At 39.3% G+C, this 27421-nt stretch overlaps 1 protein-coding gene across 2 annotated transcripts in view; it reads left to right on the plus strand.

Annotated features, from left to right (window-relative positions):
- Positions 1-27421, plus strand: part of adam12b (ADAM metallopeptidase domain 12b) — a 146859-nt gene that overhangs the window by 67874 nt on the left and 51564 nt on the right. For both annotated transcript variants that reach the window (XM_083550436.1, XM_083550437.1), the window contains exons 5-11: positions 4828-4904; positions 8208-8394; positions 11148-11213; positions 11963-12034; positions 14871-15040; positions 15270-15354; positions 27118-27266. In XM_083550436.1, the coding sequence (XP_083406562.1) occupies positions 4828-4904; positions 8208-8394; positions 11148-11213; positions 11963-12034; positions 14871-15040; positions 15270-15354; positions 27118-27266 (806 nt within the window). The remainder of the gene's footprint in view (positions 1-4827; positions 4905-8207; positions 8395-11147; positions 11214-11962; positions 12035-14870; positions 15041-15269; positions 15355-27117; positions 27267-27421) is intronic.

Below are 27421 nucleotides of genomic sequence, written 5' to 3' on the forward strand. Positions count from 1 at the left end.
CATGGTAATGCTCAGAATGGGCAGCATTTCTGGAAATAAGATGAAAATGGAACCACCTGGAAACACCATGAAAGAAAGATGATTGGGTTATTAATACATGCCCCAGACGTTGCCCTGCGGTACTGGTGCATTATTTTAGGACGCCATTAGTTGAGTCATGCGCAGATATTTTCAGTCCTGGGTATGAGCGCCTTCAGTAGCTGTGTGTGTGTGTGTGTGTGTGTGTGTGTGTGTGTGTGTGTGTGTGTGTGTGTGTGTGTGTGTGTGTGTGTGTGTGTGTGTGTGGGTCTGTGCCAGGTATAATTGAGTAATTTTGTTTTCTCTGTAAACCAGTCCAGCAGACACTTTTCATGCTGGCAAAGTTAGTCTTCAGGAAGCTGCCACAGTAAATCCCGCAGTACTTCAGACGCCATGCAGGCATCTCAAACACACTGACCAGCTGGCCAAACATAATAAGTATATGTCTGCTGTAAATCCAGAGCCTCTGACAATCTAATCAAAATATATGTTGACCTTTCTATCCAATTCCAACCTTAAAATAATGAATCGCAGTGGTATAAAATTCAAAGAATCATTTGGATGCCAAAATACTTGAGTTTTTAATAACGCTCTATAAACAAATGTATTTGTATTGCTACTATATAACATTAGCTTTACAGTATTTAACTGTACTGTATTATCATACAGTAATAAAAGGTCATATAACTCAGAACTTTTGCTCGTTAGGTTAATTTAGGATACGACTGAGCTGTAAAATCTTGCTTAATCAGCCAATCAAAGCAGTTGTAGTGGCCCAGTGGTTAAGAGTTGCTGATCAGAAGGTTGTCTGTTCAAATCCGAACACATGGATGAGGAACCTTCATTTTTTTCCATTATGGTAATTTATTATATGTTTTTTGTTATGGTAAATTTCCAAACATTCTTTACATTTATTTACTTAAAATTCAACAGTGCTTCAATAGTAACCCAAGTGTATCTGCACATTCTTACAGTGTAGATAGAACCATCACTTTCTATTTTTGCATGCATACATTTTTAAAGATGCCCTTGAAGAAATAAAAAGAAATGACCATGAAGAAACAAAATCTAAAAAAATATTCCATTATATATTGAAAATGTCTTTTTTTTTTCTTTCAGCTTTTAGGCTACAGTATATATGTTATCGGTTCTCTCTCTCTCTCTCTTTCTCTCTCTCTCTCTCTCTCTCTCTCTCTCTCTCTCTCTCTCTCTCTCTCTTTCTCCCATTCTGTTTTGCTTTGTCCTCATGCAGTTCAGCATGTGATTTCATGTAATTTTTTTTTAGCATCCTTACAGGCTAATTACATATGGCATTGTAATGTAAAAGGTTACATTTAATTATAGTACAAATGTCTAAAAGGCAAGTAAAACGATGTTGTATTTATATGCTGTATATTTAGATTAATAAGGCTATTAAACTACATACAGTATATGGGCAAAAATTGTGGACCTTTGCCCATAACATGTGATTCAGTCTCTTTTTCTTGTTATAATATCCTCCACCCTCCTGGAAACTTCTTTTAACTACATTTCAGAGCATGGCCATGGGGATTTGTGCATAGTTATTATGGGGGCTTGGGGTGCAGTCAGCATTTTAGTTTATCCCAAATTTGTTTACTGTGGTTGAGATCAGGGGTTTGTGCAGGCCACGCAAAATTCTTTCACTCATAATTTGGCAAACCATGTTTTCATAAACCATGCCAGTGGCGGGCCGTGCATTTGGTACCTGGGCCTTTAGTAAAGACTTACCCAACTTAATCCACCTCTTAATACCACCACTATCACGTCGAAAACATTGATACTATACAAAAACACAATATAACAACGCATGGCATTACAGAGAAAGAGGCATTTCACATATGGAGGGTGAATAGCATTTTACTAAAGCAAGATTTAAAACAATACTGGCATGAAAAAAATTAAAAATGTAAATTAAATACAACCTACTCACCAAAGATACAGACTCATAATTCGCACCGCTCCTCAGAGGCTGTAAGTCAGCGGTATCGCTCGTATTCACTGGTCTGAAAGCAGCAAACAAACCATTGCCCAGGCTGAGACAAGCTAGCTAGCTTCCGGGTTGGCTGACCTCCTCACGATGTCTAGTTTTTCTTAGTAAAATCAATTTCTATTCCTCCGTAGGTGTAAAAAAAAGTCTATATCAGATGTATTCATGTGTGCAGAGCTACACACATGTTTTGCAAGTCGAACTTGGCTGTAACAGTTTCCCTCTGACCAACCAATCAGAGGACGGAAAAATGCTGACCCTATTCTGGGCCAGCTAGCTGCCCTGTGAGGCGAATATGAAATCTGATTGGTTAAAGAAACAGACCCGTTGCTAAAATTCTCTATTGTCAAAGAGCCAGCAGTGTTAACTTTGCAGGCCCTGGGCAGATTAGATTGACATGGCAGCACATAGAGGCTGAAATCTGATTAGACAAAAAATCTAACATCCACATACACGTACTGGAAGCAGTGCAGCCAAGAGAAAGCAACGAAATTAAGAGAATAAACTGTTAGGAATAAATGTATACAATTTTATGAAACAAATATTAGAATTTAGGTTGTAAAAGTAGGTCAGTGCTTCTGATAGTGTTTAGGCCAGCAGAGAAGGCTTTACTGGCCCTGACTGCCCACCACTGCTTTGTGCACACAGGTATTGTCATGCAGGAGCATGTTAAAGCCTCTTAGTTCTAATGAGGGGATCTTATCATTCTAGGGCATACAAAGACATTCTTATAATTTTTGCTTCAAACTTTTTGGCTACAGTTTGGAGAAGAACCACATACTGGTGTCATTGTTGGGTGTCCGCATACATTTGAAAATAATTGTACATTCAGCACTCGTTTTTATTATCTGTATATTTATGTACATTTTTAATGCAAATAGTTTTTTAATGTTAGCTATGTTATGATATGGAAGTCTTTCGAAGTGTATTGTTGAAGACTAGCTACAATGCTCTAGCAATAATATGTACAAAACTCAAGAAATGCAGCGCAGTATAAATTAGTGTGGCTGACACATCACATCAGCCAAGAGCTTACTAAAGGAATATTTATAACCAAATCTATTATATCATCCTTGAAACATCTACAGCAGCTGTAAACTTTATTTTTTTATGGTTTAAGCAAAGATTTTGAAATGCTTTGAGCTAGACGCATTGGTTTGTCTAAAAATAAACAATTGCCTCATGAAAGGGAGTCTTGGACATTTCTCGGCTGCTCCACAGTGTTTTTGTTTCTGGTTATTAAAAAAAAAAAAATATTACAGTTTAAAAAAAGAATTCAAACTGAACATTGAGGAGGCTGAGATGAATAATAGGGTCTGTATAATCAGTTATGATACATACACTGAAAATGGCTTTAGCATTCAGACTTTGGTACTTGTGTATCTCTAAACAAAACCTTAGTAAACGTACCTGCTCACAATTTGTGATTCCAGGGTTGGCATATTTGTAAGTGATATATTAGCAACCTTAAATAGGCTAAAACATACTGTGCATCTTAAATGTAAATGATCCATGCATTTATACACTTCATAATTCAGGTCAGTTTTAATTATATAGTGCTTATAACAATGGACATTTTTCCAATCAGTTTTCAAGAAATAAACTGTATGGGTAAAATTTTGTGAACACCTGACAATAGGTTTCGTATGTGCGTTTTGGACATCCCATTCCACATTTAGTTCCCATTTGTCTGTTTAAAAATCACCTGATGGAAGTTTTTTCTCCCGATGCCATGCAGCTCAGAACACAAGTAAGGTGCGTTTTTTGGTTTCCGTTAGGGAATTTCATTGGTCTAATGTTATGTCGCTCAGTTTTTTGGCCTGAAGTTTGTGAAACCGGGAAAAACCCAGGAAAAACTCATAAATTAGCCGCTTCGTTGTTTAAGCCGCGGGGTTCAAAACGTAGGAAAAAAGTAGCGGCATATAGTCCGAAAAATACGGTAGTATGGTTAAGGTCAGAGCTCTTAACCATGCCACTTTGGATCTTCCACTTGAACCTAGAGTATGTAACCCATATCTTAATGGAGCTTGCTTTGTGCACTGTGATATTGTCATGCTTGAACAGGTTTGAGTCTCCTAACTTTCAAAATCTGCATGCAGTAAGTAGATTTGATAACATACAGAAGAATGCCTGGCATGCATTGTGAGTATCAGACACACTGTATTTGGTGTGACCTTGCATAGTTCAGACGTGTTCAGAGTGATCTTGTGCGTTCTTGTATTTTACACTTTGCTGCTTTATTAACCATGGCTTATGTCTGCGTCGGAACGCATCATAGAGTAGTCACACAGACAAATACAGGTAGATCACAACTTACATAGATGGTAGATGGACTTACAACCGTTTTTTTGGTCCCTATCTATGTCGTAAGTTGTGGTCTACCTGTATTTGTCTGTGTACACTGTTAATTATGTTAAGTATGCAGTTGGGCCCTTTGGCAGCACCCAATTAATTTTAGCAACTTGCTTAGAGCTATCCAGTAGCTGAGACATGACACAATTCACCTTTCACATCTCTTTCAGATCTTTCAGAAGCAGTCAGACTCTTTCAGATCAGTGAAAATAAAATTAGAGGAGCAAGATCTACAACAGTAATCAGCACTTGCAGAATTTGCTTTATTTATTACACTTTAACATGCTTCATTACACCAGCATTTTGCCAAACGTCTGCATGTCCATAACAGTGATTATACAAGATGCAGTCATTTCTTGGCTGAATTGGTGAATCAGCAGCAGCACTTAGCTAAAGTTTATTTGATATGTTAATGTTAATATAATGATTGGATTCCTTTGTTTTTTTAGGTGAACTGCTATTATCATGGCGAAGTTGAAGGATACACTAATTCAGAGGTCAGCCTCAGCACATGTTCTGGTCTCAGGTATGAAAGACATCCTTTACCAATTCAAAGCATACATTTGAAAGGAATAACTACAAATATGTATACTTCTGTTATCAAATATATTTAATATTTATTTATTTATTTATTTAAATAATATTATATATATATGTCTGGTCTCTCACCTGGAAGGGTGAATTTTGAAACTGTAAACCTGACAGAATGAATTAAACCATCGATAAAGTCAATAGCATCATCCTCTGCTTAATCACTTGTGCTGAAGGTACACACTGTGATAAGCAGTATTCAACATGTCATGAAAACGTTTGGCCATTGAGTAAAGTGTAATTACCAAGGACCATTTGGTTGCCAAAAAAAGCTGACCAGGTGAAAAAAGTAAACATTAACTGCAAGCTATTTAGTGACAAAGCCTGCTCTTCAAGGACGACTTCTCAGTGATTACACAAAGCTTTTTTTTCTTCAATGAAAGCTTACCATGTCCAAATCTGCCTGAGTCTAAAATCTTCAGGAACACCGACGTGAAGGCCACGCTTCATATCCTGAGTACTAATGAGGTTTAAGCCTGGCAGGATTTGTTGTGCTTGCAGTTGTTTTCTCTGGTTTGCAGAATGTTCAAATATTTCTGCTTAAATTAAAGTTAAATTAAAGTGGCAGAACAGATTCCGATTGTTTATTTACATTCTTTATTGTACAGCCAGCTCTGTTCTCTTCTTGAATCTGATTGACCAGATATTTTTTATTAGTTTTTATATAGCAACAAGCTCTAAAACTTGTGCTAAATGTTATACAAATCACAGGTCTATGTTAATACACTTACATGCTAATATGAATTCGTTTTGTAGTTCTTATTTGCAGGTATTTGTAGGGAGGATGCAATATATAATCCAAGGATAATAATACACATATTGGAGTGTAATCATTGACATAGCAAAAAGTCTTTTGCAAGAAGGCATTTATTTTTGACATTTATAGAATTTCTCTTTGCAACTGTCATTGTATTTTTCAAACCGCAGGAACGAAATTGCAGACCTTCCACAACTTAAAATGTAACTATAAATGGTTAAAAACACAACTTTGTCTTTTATTAATTACAAAAAGACTAATTTATCTAAGAGACATAAGAATATACCCTAAACCGTGGAATAAGAATCACAACATGACCATGGGGGCAATGTGAGACAGGGCTTTTGTTAAGGTGAAGGCTATGTACAAGTGCTAATCAAGGTGACAAGGAACAAGTGTGAGTGATTAGTGTCATTAGATAGATATGGAAGTGCAATGGCTCCTAGGTACTGTAATACAGTGTATCCAGAATGTTTTCACAGCGCTTCACTTTTTCCACATTTTGTTATGATACAGCCTTATTCCAAAATGGATTAAATTTATTATTTTTCTCAAAATTCTAGAAACAATACCAATAATGGCAATGTGAAAGAAGTGTGTTTGAAATCTTTGCAAATGTAAAAAAAAAAAAAAAAAAAAAAAAAAAAGGAATCATAAAAAAATCAAATCAATGCCCTTCATTAATCCTGACAATTTATATACTAAAACGTGTAATCACTGGCAATTTGCTTAAGCTCAAGATAAATAAAGCACTTTGGGTTGTGCTGTTATGAGAAAAAATATAAAGACAGAGCGGTGTAATGCATTCTAAGCAAAGCGTACACCCTGGGCTTGTGTTTTTCGTATCACGTAGGAGTGGTGGAAGTGGATGCAAATGCAGTTTTATAGACGAGGTACAGGTGAAGAATGTTGAAAATGTAAATCAAGAGATGTAAATAATAAACTAGCAAATTCATGTGATCAGCAAACAACTAGCAAGGATAATCCACAACACAGAGAACCAAGTAAAATAACAGGAAAGTAGAAACACAGAACCAAGGCTTGATTTTTCCACTCTCCATAATTAAGCACACGCTCGTTTAAAAAAAACAGTGTTCTTTTTTATTTTTATTTTTTTTTTTACTCTGGAACAATCTGACATATTCGTGGCAGAACTTAGGCTTCGAGAGCCTGACCATTTAGGGCAGGGGTGGCCAACCTGCGGCTCGCGAGCCGCATGCGGCTCTTTGGCTGGTTTCATGCGGCTCTTACGTTCCTTTCGAAGTTTGTGTGTGTTTGATTTTTAATGTGCGTGTTCGCTTTGCTTAAGTTCAATACGGTATTTTTAAGACTTAAATGAGCTTGCCCCTACTGGGAAACTTTGCGGTATATCAGACCTTGGCATGAGGCCAATCATAAATTACAGGGCTGCTCCGAGATTTTTCAGAAATACCTAAATATGCATAAATCTTCTATGTACACCTATACATTTCTAAGAAGTTGCGTGCATTTATATAACAAAACATTGTAAATGAGCATATCTGAACATTTGAGCCTTGCGTTTCTTTACACAACTGAGAACAGCATATATTACTTTGATCACCTATGCCTAGCATTTTTAATGTTCCTTTCTGATGGCCACATTTTATGCTCATCTCTTTGCTGATTCATGAATATCGAAATGGAGTTGTCTGTGATCTTAGTAAGAAATGCTTTCGCAAACATTGTGGAACTCTTAAACAATTTTGGCCTGTATAAGCTTCCAAAATGAATAATGGGGTGTGGGGACACCATGAGGGACAGCAATATGAAACTTACCACAGTTCTTTCCACACACCCACATGTTCCAACCGAGAAGAACAAGATTAATTGTGAAATAGTACGTTTGATGGTTAGCAAATATAGTGTTTGGTGTGTGTGTGTGTGTGTGTGTGTGTGTGTGTGTGTGTGCGCTGTAAACCCCTGCTTTCCATTCCACATGAAATATTATCTGTATATTTGTCTATTTGGATAGCACTTGAAGTGAGTTGATGAGTGATCTAATTTTGCTCATGTCAGCTGTCTTTGCAGAATGTACAGGACAGACTCGTTAATCCCAGTTAAAGGTGCTATAATGTTACAGTTTAATAAGTATCTGCACACACTGGACGTTAGGGCATATATTTTAGAAGCAAGTTTATGGCTGGAAAATGTGCACTGTGGTTTAAAAGTCCCCGGAGGTGAATCACAATCACATATAAAACTGATATACAAGTGGCAAAAATAGCAGTAAGGTTAAATGTCAGAAACCTTCAGATTTCATCATCATCAGTACTCTTTCATTGCTTCCTTTAAAAAAGCACAGACCCAATAATAAATCGAATGTTTCCCTTGTGAGTGCTCTGTAGTCCCATTGAGATCTTATTCTTCACCAAAATCTCTGTTAAAGTGTGATTATTGCATACAGTTATTATATATTAACCTTAATTTCTTAAAAATTTTTAATGCATGCTTGATCCACAGGGGGTTCATATTACTTACAAATGAGATGTTCATGGTGGAGCCTGTGTTTGAGCCAGACAATGGAACACACATAGTTTACAGAGGAGAACAGTTAAGCTTCCCTTCTGGAAACTGTGGTCATGGACACAACATTTCCACCATTAACCAAGGGAATGTCCGGGAACTATTACAATCCTTCAACTTCAGGGTAAGTCATTTAGAATTCTCTCTTTTCTTTCAATTTGTTTTTTATTTTCTATAGCATAATTTCTCCTGAAATATTTTACCAGTAATTACTTATTATAAATGTAAGCTTGTTTGTAATAGTTGTACTCCAAAATGTATGTATTAGATCAGGCTGTAATTATCTGCAGAACAGCTGTGCTAACATTCAGTTCAAAAGCACTCTTGCGTGTGCGATATTTTACTGGATTCAATTAAATGCAAATGAAATTAATATACATTAATAAGCCATAACATTAAAACCCATTGACAATTATTAACAATAACCATTGTGTAAAATTGGCACCTGGACAGGGGTAGGATATATTGTCATCATCGACAAGTTGATTTGTTGACACCAGTAAACAAGGCAAAGGTATTTATCTAAATAATTTTGGAAAGGATTGTGATCCTGTGGGGTGTTTTTGGTATGCAGTGGTTAATACAATATCTTCCTTAGCAAGAACTGGTCCAAGGAAGAACATTGTGTGAACCAGCAATAAGGTCATGGGTGCCCACAATGTGGTGTGAAAACTAGTTTCAAGTTATTGACATGGCCTTCAGATTTTCCCAGATCTCAATCCAAACATTCAGTTGTGGGATGTGTTGGACAAACAAGTCAGATCCAAGGAGGCCCCACCTCACAATTTACAGTCACAACTGCTAAGGTTTCGGTTGCATATACCACAGCGCAGCTTCAGAAGTCTTGTTCAGTTCATGCTTTGATCAGACACAGCTGTTATTGAAGCACATGGAGCATTTGATCGGTGTTTATTGTTGAAAATGCAAAGCTTTTTCTATATTGATGTTTTTCCAGGCCACCATACACAGCTTATGAATACATTCATGCAAATGTTATAGAAACCCCTTTTGTTTTTTAAATCAAAGACAGAAAGACATTAACATTTTGCACAATATCCCACCTCATCTTTATTATTTCCCTCTAAAGATTGTGTGGAATAGCAATTATCCATTATGATCATTTTTCGTAATAAAAGAAGTCAGTTGTAAAAGTAAAACTGTTTTCGTGGTAGTGCACGAGACTGTTTCATATGGAACCCATGAATACAGTGATGAGATGTGATGAGGCATGATGAGGTTTGATAGTGGTCTGTAATAGAGTTCATGGCTGTGGCTGGTGGTTAAGATATATTTTACAAAAATATTGCTGCAAATAGCGAGATGTGTATGTATGTTATTTTGTGTAGCAAATAATAAATATGAAAATAAGAATAATCGCAGTGCTGGAACTGTGGTAATGTTAGTACATTACAAAATAGTTTAAAAGCAAAAATTAAATAAAAAATTACCACTGTTATATCAATAGAAATGTCCACTTAGATATAACAGTTATGCCACCACATGCTCTGAAGCAAAATTTCTGTTTGAATTCTCTTATATATTAGAAGAGAAAATCAAAATTGTTAGGGTTGCATATTTTGGTGAGATGGCAAACTAGGTGAGAAAGGGGAAAATTGATGCAGTGCTTTCTAAGTAATGATGTATTTAGAAAAGCCAGAAATTTAGCTAATAAGTACAGTAAATTATTGCGGTCGAGCGAACAGATTGTTTAAGCGACAGATATGACTGAGCGGATGAGGACTTTTGGGAATACTGTTTCACAGTGATATAAAAACTTGTACATGTTTGAGCCTGAACAAAGTAAAGGAGAACTGTGCCAGTAAGTCGATATACAGGAAGCAAGCAGTTGCAAGTCTGTCAAAATACTATTTGTAATTATATTAATTTGTGTTTGTGACCTTCGTAGCCATCTTACTAGTAGTTCCATTAGGTCAAACATTTGCTAGAAATGTTTAATATCTTACCTTCGCTCAGCTCCTTTTGTCAGGAAATAACTCACCATTTTGTACCTAATACAAAATAATTGCCATTTTCTTTAACGTCTAATTTGGCTTCTTTGACCCCGCTTTTAAATCTCTTTGATTGTCCTCCAGAGTAAAGTGCTGGCTGTACACTTGTTAATAGTTACACTTTTCCAGTGTTGTATAGACACTGTTTGGTGTGTTCAAACACAAATAAAGGCATATACTGTAATCTGGTTGCAAAAGCAGGTAGCCTAGCACCCTGATACTACTTGGTTTTAATCTGAATGAAGAATCTTTTTGGAATTTGATTTAGGAATCGGATTAACATTAGCTAAAATGTTATATAAACTGATATACATATGAACTGATTATAATGAATTGCTACTAAAAGACAGGGGGTGCAGTCCTCTGGTGGTGTTGTGCTCTGTCAGTGACTAAATGATCCTAGACAGCATTTAGCCTGCAATAGCTAAACTTAACTGATCTCAGAGAAACTCCTAGTAAGTGTTTAGAAGTCAGAAAGAAGTGAGGGCAAGATACAAGCATAAACATAACATTAAGTCACAAACATAAAATATTGAATCTTGGCCACCACCATGTCTTTTAAAGTTAATTAATTTTATGGGTGGTGTTTTACGATTTAAACATTGACAATGTTATCGCACTTAAAGCGAAAGTAAAAAGTTAGTTAGCTAAACATATAATATCTAGCATAGCTCAGCTGTTTGCAGTTCACCTGTGCACAAGTAGGTATAGCAACAAGAAAAGGAAAACAAAAGCATTAAACTGATTTTTGAAAAACAAGCTTTTTGTTTGGTACGGTTTATATCTACAGTAACTAACACTCTTCACATTTGCATTTTTTAAACAATGTTTATAAAGAATGCTACTTTACATTTTTTTTCCCTTGCAGTCTAAAAGAGATGCACAGAAGACAACTAAATATGTGGAGCTCATTATTGTGGCGGACAACAGGGAGGTATGTTTTTTTTGCCAGGTTAGCGGTAATGCCCATAGGACAACAGATGCCACTTATCTGTTGCCATTTTCTATGAGCTCATAACCCACCAAGGGTTAAGGGATAGGCCATGGATTTTCAGACCACTGTGATGGTCTAGTTGTTTTTTTTTTGGCTTGTTTTAAAATCAGGTCAGAGTGGGGGTTTACACAGGAAGTGGAAAACCATTTCCTACTGGCCAGACAGGACACAGGAAGTTGAGTGCTGGTCAAAAATGGGCATCAGCTGTAAAGGAAATGATGACTAGAGAAGCTGCTGTTTAAGTGTTTGCGAGTGTGTGTGAAGTGTGAGTGAGCGAGAGGGAGAGAAAGAATAAAGTGTTCTTGTTTTCAATGTAATAATGAAGTGTTCCTCATTTTTTAAGTTTACCTTGACAGGAATTCACAAACTATTCATCACAATTCATCGATTCATTTTAAATCGATGTGATTATTTGTCTGCATTATTATTATAAATGATAAAAAATACTGGCAATCTTTTTATTTCCTCCTCCCTGTATCTCTGATTGACAGTATTGTAGATCTTATCACACATGCACAGATTTGTTAGTTTCACTTGTTATGAAATTGGATCACTTTTTTTCTCGTTTTCTGGAGCTCATGGAGCTCTGTTGGTTTTCATGTGTTTTTTCCCATGATGTCAATGATGAGTTATTACATTGTTGTGTATTGAGTTGTTGAGTTATGATGAATCTATTTCTCCTTTCCTAGTATCATAAACAAGGAAAGGATGTAGAGAAGGTGAAGCAGAGGATGGCCGAGATTGCAAATTATGTGGACAAGGTACAGTATGATGGACAAATACTGTAGCTGTCTTGAAGATAAACACTGTATGGCCTGTATGTGGACACCTGGCAATCACAAATATAAATAAGCCTTTGTCAAACTGTTGCCACAAATGTATAAATGCACAGTTTTGTAGAATGTCATTGCGTGCTGCAGCTTTAAGAATTCTCTTTACTGTAACTACGAGACACAAACATGCTCCAGCATGACACTATATAAGATTTATCAAGACATGGCTTGCCAATTTTGAACTGAAGTAATTCGAGTGACCCTGACCTAAACCCCACTGAACACCTTTGGAATGAATTAAAACACCAACTAAAGCCCAGATCATCTCACTTGGCATCATTGCAGGATCTTACTAATGCTCTTGTTGCTGAATAAACACAAATCCCCTGGGCCACACTTGTGGAACGCTTTTCTAAAAGAATGGAGGATATTATAACAGAAACTCTATCTAATGCCCAGTATGTGAAATTGGGTGTATGGGTGAAGAAAAGGTGGAAAGTTGTTCACATACAGTGAGGAAAATAAGTATTTGAACACCCTGCTATTTTGCAAGTTCTCCCACTTAGAAATCATGGAGGGGTCTGAAATTGTCATCGTAGGTGCATGTCCACTGTGAGAGACATAATCTAAAAAAAAAAATCCAGAAATCACAATATATGATTTTTAAACTATTTATTTGTATGATACAGCTGCAAATAAGTATTTGAACACCTGTCTATCAGCTAGAATTCTGACCCTCAAAGACCTGTTAGTCTGCCTTTAAAATGTCCACCTCCACTACATTTATTATCCTAAATTAGATGCACCTGTTTGAGGTAGTTAGCTGCATAAAGACACCTGTCCACCCCATACAATCAGTAAGAATCCAACTACTAACATGGCCAAGACCAAAGAGCTGTCCAAAGACACTAGGGACAAAATTGTACACCTCCACAAGGCTGGAAAGGGCTACGGGGAAATTGCCAAGCAGCTTGGTGAAAAAAGGTCCACTGTTGAAGCAATCATTAAAAAATGGAAGAAGCTAAACATGACTGTCAATCTCCCTCGGACTGGGGCTTCATGCAAGATCTCACCTCGTGGGGTCTCAATGATCCTAAGGAAGATGAGAAATCAGCCCAGAACTACACGGGAGGCGCTGGTCAACGGCCTGAAAAGAGCTGGGACCACCGTTTCCAAGGTTACTGTTGGTAATACACTAAGACGTCATGGTTTGAAATCATGCATGGCACAGAAGGTTCCCCTGTTTAAACCAGCACATGTACAGGCACGTCTTAAGTTTGCCAATGACCATTTGGATGATCCAGAGGAGTCATGGGAGAAAGTCATGTGGTCAGATGAGACCAAAATAGAACTTTTGGGTCATAATTCCACTAAACATGTTTGAAGGAAGAAAAATGATGAGTACCATCCCAAGAACACCATCCCTACTGTGAAGCATGGGGGTGGTAGCATTATGCTTTGGGGGTGTTTTTCTGCACATGGGACAGGGCGACTGCACTGTATTAAGGAAAGAATGACAGGGGCCATGTATTGCGAGATTTTGGGGAACAACCTCCTTTCCTCAGTTAGAGCATTGAAGATGGGTCGAGGCTGGGTCTTCCAACATGACAATGACCTGAAGCACACAGCCAGGATAACCAAGGAGTGGCTCTGTAAGAAGCATATCAAGGTTCTGGCGTGGCCTAGCCAGTCTCCAGACCTAAACCCAATAGAGAATCTTTGGAGGGAGCTTAAAGTCCGTGTTTCCCAGTGTCAGGCCAGAAACCTGACTGATCTAGAGAAGATCTGTGTGGAGGAGTGGGCCAAAATCCCTCCTGCAGTGTTTGTAAACCTGGTAAAAAAACTACAGGAAACGTTTGACCTCTGTAATTGCAAACAAAGGCTACTGTACCAAATATTAACATTGACTTTCTCAGGTGTTCAAATACTTATTTGCAGCTGTATCATACAAATAAATAGTTAAAAAATCATATATTGTGATTTCTGAATTTTTTTTTTAGATTATGTCTCTCACAGTGGACATGCACCTACGATGACAATTTCAGACCCCTCCATGATTTCTAAGTGGGAGAACTTGCAAAATAGTAGGGTGTTCAAATACTTATTTTTCTCACTGTACCTTTGGCCATATAGTGTAGATGGGAGTCAATAATTTGGTGATCTCACTAACTAAAGGCCAGGTGTGAGACAGCATTTTTTTTTTTTTTAGATTAAAGAACTGCTTGTCACAGTGTGCAGATAGATTTGGTTGTGTATTCAGAAATAGGGGAGTTTAAAAACTGACCAAATCGACTTACATTAGCAATACATTGCTAACACCAGAGCATAAAAACTCATGCGAGCTTATTACCCTGTAAAAAAAAACAGGAAATCAACAATATTCTTGACCATTCTCATAAATCATTTTGAGTTATATTCATAGTTTTATAACCTGGCTTTCAAGGAGTTGAATGGCATCTTGTACAGCTAACTATGCTAACACAGAAGCTTAGAAAAGCTCATGAGAGCTCATTACAGAAGAAAAACAGCATAGCAAAGGCATACATACCTGTATGAGTTGAATTTCATTTTGAACTGCTGAATAGCTGAGCATGCTAACTTTTGCCAAACCAGAGCTGCTGTAGGTTTTGGGGCAGAGCATTGTGTACTTGGATTAAAATGAGGATTGGGCTTGAGAAATGGTTTATTTGCCAGACTTACAGGCTTAATTTTTACTATATATCTCTAATGCTCTTTAAACACTGATATTGTACACATTAGCATGTGTGTGTGTGTGTGTGTGTGTGTGTGTGTGTGTGTGTGTGTGTGTGTGTGTGTGTATCAGTTTTACAGGGTCCTAAATATCAGAGTAGCTCTGGTGGGACTGGAGGTTTGGAGTGACTCTGACAAATGCTCAGTGACACAGGACCCTTTTACCACACTGCACGAGTTTCTAGACTGGAGAAAACTTAAACTGCTACCTCTCAGACCTCATGACAATGCTCAGCTTATCAGGTACACACACCAAAAACATCTGTGCAACCTGTATATCGGTACCATACAAAGAGTTTCATACTCATCATGGCACACACATGTCACATGCATACTGTACATACAGTACATACTATACCTAATGTTTAATAAATGAAATTGATTCTAAATTAATCAAAATAAATTCTAAAATCCAAATGAAATTTTTAGTGGATGCAGTTATTTAATGATATGTTGTTGTTTTTTCTTTTAGCGGTGTGTATTTCCAGGGGACAACCATTGGCATGGCCCCCATCATGAGCATGTGCACTGCTGAGCAGTCTGGAGGAATCGTTATGGTGAATCATTTCTATAGATCTTCTCTTTAAAAATGCATTAAATTAGTGATTAATTTAAAATAGCTCTGATGTGAACAGTGATGTTCTTGCATCTAATCAGAAGTGAATATTACTAGTGCAGCAGCAATTGTGTTTAATACTAGGAAAAAAGAAAACTATGCAATCTCAAACATACTGCCCAATCGTGAATAGTGTTCGATTGTGTTTTAATGAGAATCCCAACACAGAAGAGACAGAAAATGTTGGAGTCCTAGAATGCAATGGTATTATGGTTGTGCTAGTTATCTTTGACATGGCAAATACAATAGTGTTGGTAGTAGTATTAGCATGAACAGTCAAGCTTTGGAAGCTGATTTGTTGAACATGTGAGAGAAGTCTAGTTATTTATTTTGTTTTATTTTATTTCAAAATGCATAGAATCAAATATCAGTTGGAGTCTCAGAACTTAAGTGGCATCATACCTCGTGAATGCATGTAATGTTTGTGTTTTTTCTTAGATTTTTTTAATTGAATTTGGTAATTGTTCCAGGAACATGGGCTCCTGACACATCTCCAAATGACAAAAAAAAACATACAGGTCAAATCACACATCAAGACAATGCTAATCACTTTTTTGCCAGACATGTTCTTACAGAGTTCTGGATGGACTGTTAGGCTTTAATGAGAGCACATTAGGCAAAAAATATTTTCTCTTTGAGTTTAAGTTAACATTTTTGGAACGAAAATGACACTGCCCATGACACTGACAGGTGCCCCACTGCCCAAGCTCCAAGATCTTCACTCCTCCAGAGTGGAGAAAAGGACTACAAAAAAATCACTTTGTACCCCACACACCCAGCCCACTTCGTTTTCAAACTGTTGCCTTCTGGTCATACACCAGAACAGCCAGGCACAATCAAATCTTTTTCCCGTAGGCTATACTCAGCCTGAACAATTAAAATACTACTACACATTGAACTACACATTGTCCATCATAACTGACACATTTATAGATAGAATCCAAATGGTACATTTGTAAACTGCACACTTATAAATAACATCTGTACATTCATTTAAACAATATTTCTACTTTGTATATAGCGCATTATTTATTTGTCTGTTTAAAAGTCACTAAAAGCTCCTGTCGCTAAGTCAAATTCCTTGTGTGTGTAAACATACTCGGTAATAAAGCTATATCTGATTCTGATCCTGATTCTGAAAAGAAGTTGCACAGATTTGGTGTAATCTGGCAAATATGACCTATGCGTGCCACATGTGTGTAAGTGGTAACCTTCTGTAAGATGTGTAACAATCATAAAGATTATCTATTCAACATCATAATGCAACATTCTGTTTACACACACACACAAAAAAAAGATTTTGTGCAAGGACAACCTGTTAAGCTCAAACGAAATTCTCTATTTTCCGTCCTGATTATTGGTATGGTTCCTAGGTGTTTAAGATATTTTACTCACAGGCTTCAACTGTTAAACCCAATTTGCTAAATCTGTTATTCGTTCAGTATTCAGTGGCATTTATCTCAGTGGGTTAGAAAGACAAGTGTGAGAGTAAATTGATTCTCTGTAGAAATCACACCTTTTAATGCACATCACCAAAAAATTTTAAAAATAAAGCTTTAAAAAATTCTCCTTCTTCAATGGTATATTAATGACTTTCCATAAAAGGCCCACATTCTGTTCTTGTTCTTTTTTTTTTGTGTGTGTAATTTTTTTCCTCACATATGATTGCCTCTATTATGCTGCCTTGGGCTGTAGAGACTTGTGCTAGGTGAACCACATGTGATTTTGAGTTGTAATGAATCTAATTAAGTTGAACACTGTTGGAGCTCCCCAAGGTCCTTTAGCAACACCTACATTCTCTTCACCTCTCAGCAGTAGCTTGTCAATCCGAAAGAAAATCACCCGCGGTTTTGAAAGGCAGCTAAATACCACACATTTACATTTTTATTAACCCAGATAAATCACTCGCGCTCCAGGAATATGTCCCTGTTTCGGGTGTGGCAAAAGTTCCCGTCTTTTAAATTCAGCAGAGTCTCATTTGGGAGAAGTGATTAGGAGTATGTGATAATTAAAAAAAAACTGCAGCTGTCTGCTGTGATAAATGGTGCTTATTAATTGACTCGGTAGTGTCAGCAGATCAGCCACTTGTGAAGTGAGAGAAGAGAGTTTTTTTTTTCTTTGGTTGGTTTGAGGTTTTTCTGTAGGTGTGTTCCTTCCATTTACTTGCTCTATTTAATAAGCTGACTTTTACAACTGAAACATACAGCATGCATTCAAGCTACCAGGTCCTGACTTTATATGAAATAAGGCAGACAAGGATCTTGCATGGTGACTGTAAAAATAAAAAATGCTCCTCTTGTCACCAGCTCCTATAATGAATATGATCAATGCAGGAAATGATAAATGTGTAACAATAAAGGTACTGAAAGTCACATTTTCTTTTTTTGAGATATGTAATATTCCAGTTGAGCAGGTATTCTTCGCTGCTTTAAGACAATGTTCATTGTTAAAAGCTCTATACAAAAAAAAAGAATTGAATTGAATTCTTTTGTATAACTCTAAAAGAGATGCAAGCAAATACAATATATGACAAGAGGTATGTGGACACTCGACAATTACCCCCATTTGTGCTTGGCAAATGTTCTGCTCATTTTAGTCCTATGGGTATTAATTCGGGTTTGGCTCTTCTTTTGCTGGTATTAACCTTGTAGTTTAAAATTTGCTTTCTAGTCCTATTAATCAGAAAAGAGACAGAGAGTCGACATGAGAATATTCATCATTCATTCATTCATTCATTTTCTCCCGCTTATCCGTAATTCGGGTCGCGGGGGCAGCAGTCTAAGCAGGCCCCCGCCTTCGACTGCTGCCCAATCCTCACAGCACTGTCCCTTACGGTCCCTCCTGCAGGTGGTGAGCCCACGGGAAGGCGGCCCCACGTCACGGACCTTGATATTTCCCTTGTAAGGGACCCCCGGAGCATAGAGGGTTAAGGGCCTTGCTCAAGGGCCCAAGAGTGGCAGCCTGGCGCCTCAACAGCTGGAGCCACCACTCCCCCCAACCCCCCCGCCAACATGAGAATAAGAATAGACAATTTTATTTGCCCTCTGCAGAGAGCAAACAGACGTTCATCAGTCAGACAATGCTGCACCGAGAAGCGCATCGATAAACGCTTCTCACCATGCTTTTATGCTGTTATTCAACCTTCGAGAGTTTTCTCTCGCTGTTTAAGACTATATTATTAATTCTCTTATTACGACCTTGCAATATTATACTGATTGGTTTGTTCCATAATAAAACTAATCATTTGTTTCTCGTGCTTTTTTAGTTCACTTCGCCCTAGTGACACACTTTGCACACAGATGTTTTCCCATTCTGTACAAAGATAATCTTTTATCTTTCTCTGTTTTGCTTAGCTAAGAACACAGTGCCTGGTCAAGAGCATTGTGTTCAGACATGCAACCTTGATCACTCTCTACATTGCAAGCTTTATGGATTATTTGCAGTTCAGCTTTGAAAAGAAAAACTTTATACATACACTGATTATAACAAAATACATATAATTAAACAATATTATAATATTAATGTAAAAATTTCATCTTACATTCCACCCCTTTGTCATTCTATGACAACCAAACCTTATCATATAAAACACTTATTTATCACATCAAGAATATAGGTCTTCTGTTTAAGATTTTCCCTATTTCTTTTATTCCATAAGTTCCGTTTTACGCATGATCATCCTCCTCGCTATCATCTTCTATGATAACCTGAGTGTCGTCACTTGGTTCAGTTACAGCAAGGGCTAATAAGCGGGTACTTACAGATGATGATATGCACGCCCGTACCGCCGTAGTAATGCAAGGCATTATACATGGAAAAATGAAAACCAACAACAATAAAATAATAACAACTGGAGCCCCAGTTGTTATGGCCCAAAAAGCCTACCCCGATAATCCTTGTAACCAGGCGTCCCAAGAGGAGGACATGTCATGTGGTGTGGCTATTGCAGATTTCATATGTTGTAATAAATCTGATATATTTGCTGAAACATCCGGCAAGCTGAAACAACAGGATGTTCCCAACATTTTGCATACCCCCCCTTTCTCCGCGGTTAACATATCTAAAACCAACCTAATTTGAATAACTGCTTCTCTGATTGTATGTAGTTCTGCTGATATCTCAAATAGCGCTTCCTCTGTTTCGTTGGCCAACCTTAACACTTGCCAGGCAAGTCCATTTATCTTTAATGGGGCTGCCGCAGTGCCCCCTCCCAAGACTAATGACCACCCTGTCATCGCCCCACGGCTAGTCCAGGGGTCCCATAGTTTAGTACCTTGGTAAAATTTAGGCATAGTTGACAAGTCACACTTTGCCCGTTTTCTAATTTCGTAGTAACAGTCAATAGTTGTTTCATTTCGTTAGTGAGTTGGAGACCTGCCCTTATTGCTACAGCATTTCCCCCTAACACGTCGCTCCAACTTCAAGGGTCTTTGCAAAAGTACATAGTGGTACCCCATTCATAACTAGATTTCTCAGTATTGGATTGTGGTCCTGCTTCCCCTATGGGGTCACAGGTAAATGTTGCAGAGCGACCTTCTACAAATTCTATTGTTATTCCCGCTTCTGCTTCTGTTAGAGCTAGTTCTTTTGCCCTTACCAAAAAGATAAGAGACACCGTTGTGGGAGATGTTCAGGTCTTGGATGTCCTGGTCCTCTGGGGATACGTCTTCCCCTGTTGGCGCGTGAATCCACGGTACCTTCTCTGCTACTTTCACTGCAGCGTGTGTTATCAGCAACACCTGGAACGGGCCCTGCCACCGTTGCTGATTCCAATGGCGTCGGCGGAAATCTTTGATGACCACGTAGTCGCCAGGCTTGATCGGGTGTAGAGGACCTTCTGCCCCTTTCCCTGCTACCGTTTTCACCTGTTTGGAGATGGAACATAACACCTTATCTAGTCCAATACAATATGACATAAAATCATGTTCACACATTGTAGAGTCAGGCAATATTGCAGCTCTGGGTTCCCAGCCCATGTGTGGAGGCCTTCCAAATAATATTTCGAAAGGTGATAATTTCAACTTTCTTCTTTCTCTCATTCTCATGTACATCAAAACAATTGGCAGAGCTTTTGGCCATGGAAGATTCGTTTCTTCGCATATTTTAGCTAGTTTTTGTTTTATTGTTTGGTTTTCTCTTTCCACAGCCCCTGCAGACTGTGGGTGATATGAGCAGTGATGTTTCCATGACGTTCGGAGGAACGTTTCCACTGCTTTTATTGCCTCATTCACGAAATGGGATCCGTTATCGCTAGAAATTTTTGCAGGGATTCCCCATCGTGGTATTATTTCTGTTAGTAGCAATTTTGCCACCCCTTGTGCGTCTGCCTTAGCAGTGGGGAGTACTTCTACCCATTTTGAGAACATGTCTACAGCGACTATGCAGTATTTCTTTCCCATAGAAGGTGCTAATTCGATGTAATCGACCATGAGATGTTCAAATGGTTTAGATGGGCTGGGATGCCCTGCTTGCTGTACTTTTTGACCCTGTGATATGTTATTTGTTTGACAGGTTTGACATCGGGCTGTGTAGTACTGTGCTGCTGCTGTAAACCCTTTTGTGAACCAATTTTTTCGAACTGCATCCACCATTCCCCCTGTTGACACATGATCCAATCCATGTGTTAATTAACAGAACGTTAGAAAAAAATGTGAGGGAAGGCACGGGCGGCCGTCAAGGGAGCGCCAGACGTTAGAGGTCAGAGTGCAACCAGTGGTTTGCCAGAGACGTTTGTCAGAGGCGGAAGCGAAAACCTGCAAGGAGGATAGGTCAAAGAAGTTAAAAGGAACATCGTCAACAGAGACTGCGATCTCAGATGGTGAGAGAAGCGAATCCAGTAAATCTTTTACTAGAGAATGATTTAAGATTGCCTTACCGTCTGCCTTCATAAATTTCCTGTGTTTCCACAAAGCTCCGAAATCATGTACTACCCCAAAGGCGTAGCGGGAGTCTGTATAAATGGTAACCCGCTTACCCTTGGCCAAAGCACAAGCTTTCGAGAGCGCCACTAATTCTGCCGCCTGTGCAGAGTATGAGGAAGGCAGTGGCTCCTGAAAAAGGATGTCATTTAATGTTACTACGGCACACCCTACTTTATTGACGCCCAATGCGTCTTTGCTGGATGAACCATCTACAAACAATATAAGATCGCTGTTCAGCAATTCTGTGTTCTGTAAATCAGGACGTGGAGTGCAGACTTGTTCCAGCGCCACCACGCAAGAGTGCGGGTCCCCGTCACCTGCGATAGCTGGGTTAAGAGTAGTACATCGTTTAACAGTGAGATTTGGCATTTGTAAAAGAACAAAATTATACCGCAGCCAACGAGCCGCTGAAAGATGAGACGTTTTTTGTTCTAATAATATCATGGAAACCTCATGAGGAACAAGCAGTGTAAGTGGAGCGAAGCCCACAAATTCCTTTGAAGCCATGACTGCTTTTTCAGCTGCAGCCACAGCGCAAAGGCATGGAGGAAGACCTCGAGCTACTGCGTCCAGTTTTGACGAGAAGTATGCCACTGGGCGCAGTTTGCCTCCATGGTCCTGTAAAAGGACTGAAACCATGGTGCCCTGTCGTTCATCAACTGTCTGAGTGGAAGTTTGATCTGGGTTCGGTAGGCCAAGAGTTGGAGTACATTGCAAAGCGGTTTTCAATGCTATAAACGAATAATTAGCCTCCGGAGTCCATGTTACTGTATCAGATGCGGACATACGGGTACCATAAATGCACTGAGTGAGTGGAGCTTCCATTTCAGCGTAATTTGGAATAAAGGTACGACAGTAGGAGGTCATTCCCAAAAAAGACATAATTTGTTTTTTTTTGACTGGTTTTGGCACCTGTTGGATGGCTTGTATTCGTTTAGTGGAAAGTGTTTTCCCTTCTGCTGAAAGCACATGGCCTAGAAATGAAACCTGAGTGGCTGCTACTGTGACCTTTGAGGGATTGACTTTGTGGCCTTGGTCGGCCAAGAATTTCAAAAGAATTATCGTGCTATCAAGACACTCCTGTCGGGTTGGGGCACAGAGTAGGAGGTCATCCACATATTGCAAAAGTGCCACACCCTCGGACAGCAGGAGTGAGGATAAATTTTCCCGCAAAGCATCATTGTAAATAGTGGGGCTTTCACAATACCCCTGACACAAGCGAGTGAATGTGTAAGACTTGCCGTCAAAGTTGAACGCGAACCAGAACTAAGAATCTGGATGGACTGGGACACTGAAAAAAGCGTTGGAAATATCAACTACTGTGAAGTATTTTGCAGATGCCGGCACCTGGGAGAGGATAGTATATGGATTAGGGACATTAGGAGCACGGGCCTGTACAGTGTCATTAACAGCCTGTAAATCTTGAACAAAACGGCATTCTATTGGGAGGCCCTTGTCACGAATCTTTTTGACCGGAAAGAGAGGCGTTCGGACGGGCGAGTCTGGGCAAGGAACAATGATGCCCTTCTGTAACAGTGCCTGAAAAACTGGTCGAATTCCGTCCAAGGCTTCTTTTTTCAATGGGTATTGTTGTTTCTTTGGACGGAATGAGGACTACTGGTGCACAGTCCTTAATGAGTCCCACATGATATTTGTCAGTGGCCCAAAATGTGGACGGAACGGATTCAAGGCCTTTCGGGACGGCCACAGGGTTATTACCGCCTTGGTCACGCGCACATCGAGGGGCAAGGTTAGATTCCGAGATTACCTCAACCGAATGGAGTGCGCAGATGGTATGTCTAAAAGGGAAGCGAAACAAATCGCCTGATCACTCCATTGGGGGCGAATCAGTGCCCACCCACCCTCTAGCGTTTTTGCATGTAAATACGAAAGGGCCCAATTCTTTTCATGCATGCGAAACCGGTTTTGCTAGTGATATATGTGGTGCTGCATCCTGAATGCTATATAATGCTCTTTGTGCGTCAGTGAGGTTTACTGACAAGGCACAGAATTTATTATTCCAATATAACCAATCAGTGTTGAGTACATCCATTTGCATTTTCATCCAATCAGAATCAAAAATGTGGTCTGGGCCTTGTGATACATGTACCGTGCAATGCAGGTGGTTAGGTGACATGAAGGAATGTGTCGGCGACATTAGTTGTGCAGCTAGAGTTAGTGGGGAGAAACCATCGGTTTCAGGAGTGAGCCATTCATAAATGTACAAATCACATCCTGAATCGCGATACATTCTCAAACAGACCTCAACCCCTGTCCCTGAGCATTGCAAACTAGCACCTAATTTACATAGTAAATCCCTTCTTAACAAATTGTATGGGCATGTGTCCGTGATTAAAATATTATGTTTGAATTTAGTATTATCCCAAACACAAAGTAATAGTTCAGTAAAGGGTTCTTTAACTGTGTGTCCTGTTGCGCTACGTGATGTAATCCATTTATCTATTTCTTTTACATGTTGTGGCAGCTGTTCGCGTATTATAACGGAATTTGTAGCTCCTGTGTCCAATAAGAAGCTAATGTGTGTGCCAGAAACACTGATACTGACTGTAGGCAAACGTTGGAAAGCTTTCAAAAGCGTAAGCATTTTTTCATTGCAAGCAAAAGAAAAAATAGACGAGGATTTATCTGAGTCTGACGAATGCTGAAAACTGTCGTCTTCCTCACTCTCCTCCTCTCAGTCCCCCTTCTGTTTTTCTCCTTCTCTTGGTTTCTGCCTGGGTGGGTTAGGACATTCTCTTCTCCAGTGACCTTTTTGTCCACAGTTGAAACACACCTCAGGGTCGCCACGTAACTTAGTCCACCTTTGTGGCCTGTCTTTTCCTCTTCCCCTCCCTCCCGTGGCTTGAGACGGGGTTGTTTGTAACCCAGCCATTTTAATCAAGGCCAGTTGGAAGTCATTGTTTTGTTTATCAGATTTATGTTTTCTAGAAGCTTTTATCAGTCCTTGTTGATGTGTGGCATGTCTTTTTACTTCGGCCAGGCTGGCAGTCCCCACCCCCACACAGGAGGTTTTTACACGACTACAGATGTCTGGTTTTAACCCTTCCAGAAACATAGTTTTTAAATAGTCTTCGTATGGACCTGGATTTTGTGGGTCGGTAGATGGCGTCATACCACTGCAAGCGTCAAATGTTTCTTTGAGACGAGCCAGAAAATCCTCTACATCTTCGTTGTCTTTTTGTTTGGTGTTTCTGATCTTTTCAATATTTACTACCGTGGGGAAGGTTTGAACAAGATTAGCCTGTAGTTGTGTCAATTTCTTTCTATATGGGGCATTGTCTGCATGGTCCCAGTCAGACTTTCGGGGATGGTCGACTGCTGGCCATTTTCCATCCATCCGAGCCATCTTGGTGGGTCCGAATTTCAATTTCATCAATCGTGTCAGTTCGGACATTGTGGGACGAAATTCCTTACAGAAAAGGAGAATTGCGTCTCCCAACGCTTTCCCTCCTGCATCCAGTGGTGGGAGATGTTTTGATGCTTCTACAATGTCATTGTTGGTCCATGCTCTGTGGACTAGTATAGGTCCTTCTGGACCTGCCACTTCAACCATCGGGGCATGAGTATGCACAAATCCATCCTTACTCTCACTCTCTGATTCAGTGTCTGTGTCAGGGTCGTGTTTTTCGTCGGAGTGTGGATCAACGGTTTCATCATACCAGTCCCACTCTCTATCTGGGTCTCTCCTTGATTTCCGTCGTCTGATATTTGTTCGGTCTTTTAGCAAACGATGTTCAGATGTTGATTTTTGGCGTCTTCTGGTCGAAGATCTGGTTTCCATCTGTGGTCCGTGTCTGCCTCCGTCTTTCTTTCGTGCAGCGGATCTTCCTCTGCTTCTATCTTTTCCTCTTGTATCCATTCTCCTCCCAAGTTCCGCCTCGGTATATGGTGGGGGGGGGGGTCTAATGGAGTTAGAGCTTCTTCGCCCTTTACTTGAAGGAGTCGTGGAGATGGAGGCGGTGGGAGAGGCAGTGTAGATATTGACGATAAATCAGAATATGATGGTGCAGCTTGTGTTTCTTTTCTTTCCTCAGCTGGTCCAGGTCCAGGCTTTGATTGTGGTAAGGGGAGTGCGGCGGCGACAATTTGAGGAGCAGGGAGAGGAGGAGAGCGGGGAGAGACCAGACAGCGATCGTCATCCTCTTGTCCTTTGCGGTCCCTTACGCATCTATCCCTCTCAGAAAAAACAGAAGTAGAAACAGTTGATGATACAGGAGCCATTTCTTTACACAATTGTTTCTTATATCGTCTATCAGCTTCATTAAACCAGAGCTGTAAGATTCTACCATGTCTTTCATGATTTAGGACATCATCTCTCCCTTTAAGCCTATGTTTTTTCCATCTCTGCATTACATCTGTCATGTGCGTCACGCCTAGTTTCCCCTTAAACCCATATAATTGTTGTAAGGCGTTCACATCCTCATGCCACCAAGACCCATGTTTGTTAGTCATTATCTTATAACACCCTTGAGTGAAATCCACTCCTGAGTCTCTGTCTCTGTCTGTTTTCTGTTGACTGTTCCCCATCTCTCCCCTCCCTGTAGATCTATTAATTCTCCACGTGGTCACCACGTATCATCGACTAAGCGTCATCAGCCTATTTTTCCCTTTACTTAATCCCCTGTTTTGGATTAAGTCCTGACCCTTTTGAGAATATGTCCCTGATCTACTTTTACCTTTGAGGAGAGAAAAAAGGAACACTCACCTAGAATTTTTGTAGTATGTGCACCGTGTGCAAGTTCGTTGGATTGGTTAACCGAGGATCCCGGATGAGCGCAACCCTCCACCCGATTTTGGGGTTCAGGAGCCAGAAGACGATTTTGTCTTGGGATGATCAGTCTGTTGCTTCCACCAGGAATCCTTAGCTAGCCGATTGCATCCTCGTCGCCAGATTGTAGTTTAAAATTTGCTTTCTAGTCCTATTAATCAGAAAAGAGACAGAGAGTCGACATGAGAATAAGAATAGACAATTTTATTTACCCTCTGCAGAGAGCAAACAGACGTTCATCAGTCAGACAATGCTGCACCGAGAAGCGCATCGATAAACGCTTCTCACCATGCTTTTATGCTGTTATTCAACCTTCGAGACCACATTTTTATTACGACATTGCAATATAATCAATTGTTTTCTCTCGCTGTTTAAGACTATATTATTAATTCTCTTATTACGACCTTGCAATATTATACTGATTGGTTTGTTTAATAATAAAACTAATCATTTGTTTCTCGTGCTTTTTTAGTTCACTTCGCCCTAGTGACACACTTTGCACACAAATGTTTTCCCATTCTGTACAAAGATAATCTTTTATCTTTCTCTGTTTTGCTTAGCTGAGAACACAGTGCCGGTCAAGAGCATTGTGTTCAGACATGCAACCTTGATCACGCTCTACATTGCAAGCTTTATGGATTATTTGCAGTTCAGCTTTGAAAAGAAAAACTTTATACATACACTGATTATAACAAAATACATATAATTAAACAATATTATAATATTAATGTAAAAATTTCATCTTACAACCTTCACTACACTTGCAATTCATCCCAAAAAGTGTTCAGTAAGTGTGATGTTTAGGTGCCATATTTATAACGCTGATCTTCGATTACAATTCCTGTACCTAGATTTATTTTTAGAAATAATATGACAGGTACACATAAGAAAAAAAGCAAATATGGATGTATTCAGCTCAGGTTCAGGCAGAAGTTTTACAGTTCAATAATAATGTATGACTGCACTGTTCTGATTTAGTTCTCACTCCATCCAGGACCACTCAGAGAATCCACTCGGGGCAGCTGTGACCTTAGCTCATGAATTAGGCCACAACTTTGGAATGAACCACGACACTCCAGAGCGGGGATGTGGCTGTGGGATGACGGTGGACCGTGGAGGCTGTATCATGACACCATCCACAGGGTGAGTTACATAAATGCAAACTGCATTATTACCACCATATTTAAATTTGTAGGTCATTATCGGGTCAGCATTTATTAACAAATTACTAAATATCAATTACTTTGTTGTGAAAGCCTAAGGCATAAGCTCTCAAATGCACAAGCAGCCTGTTTGGG

The sequence above is a fragment of the Silurus aristotelis genome (assembly GCF_946808225.1).
Source record: "Silurus aristotelis genome assembly, chromosome: 9".
Classification (NCBI taxonomy): domain Eukaryota; kingdom Metazoa; phylum Chordata; class Actinopteri; order Siluriformes; family Siluridae; genus Silurus; species Silurus aristotelis.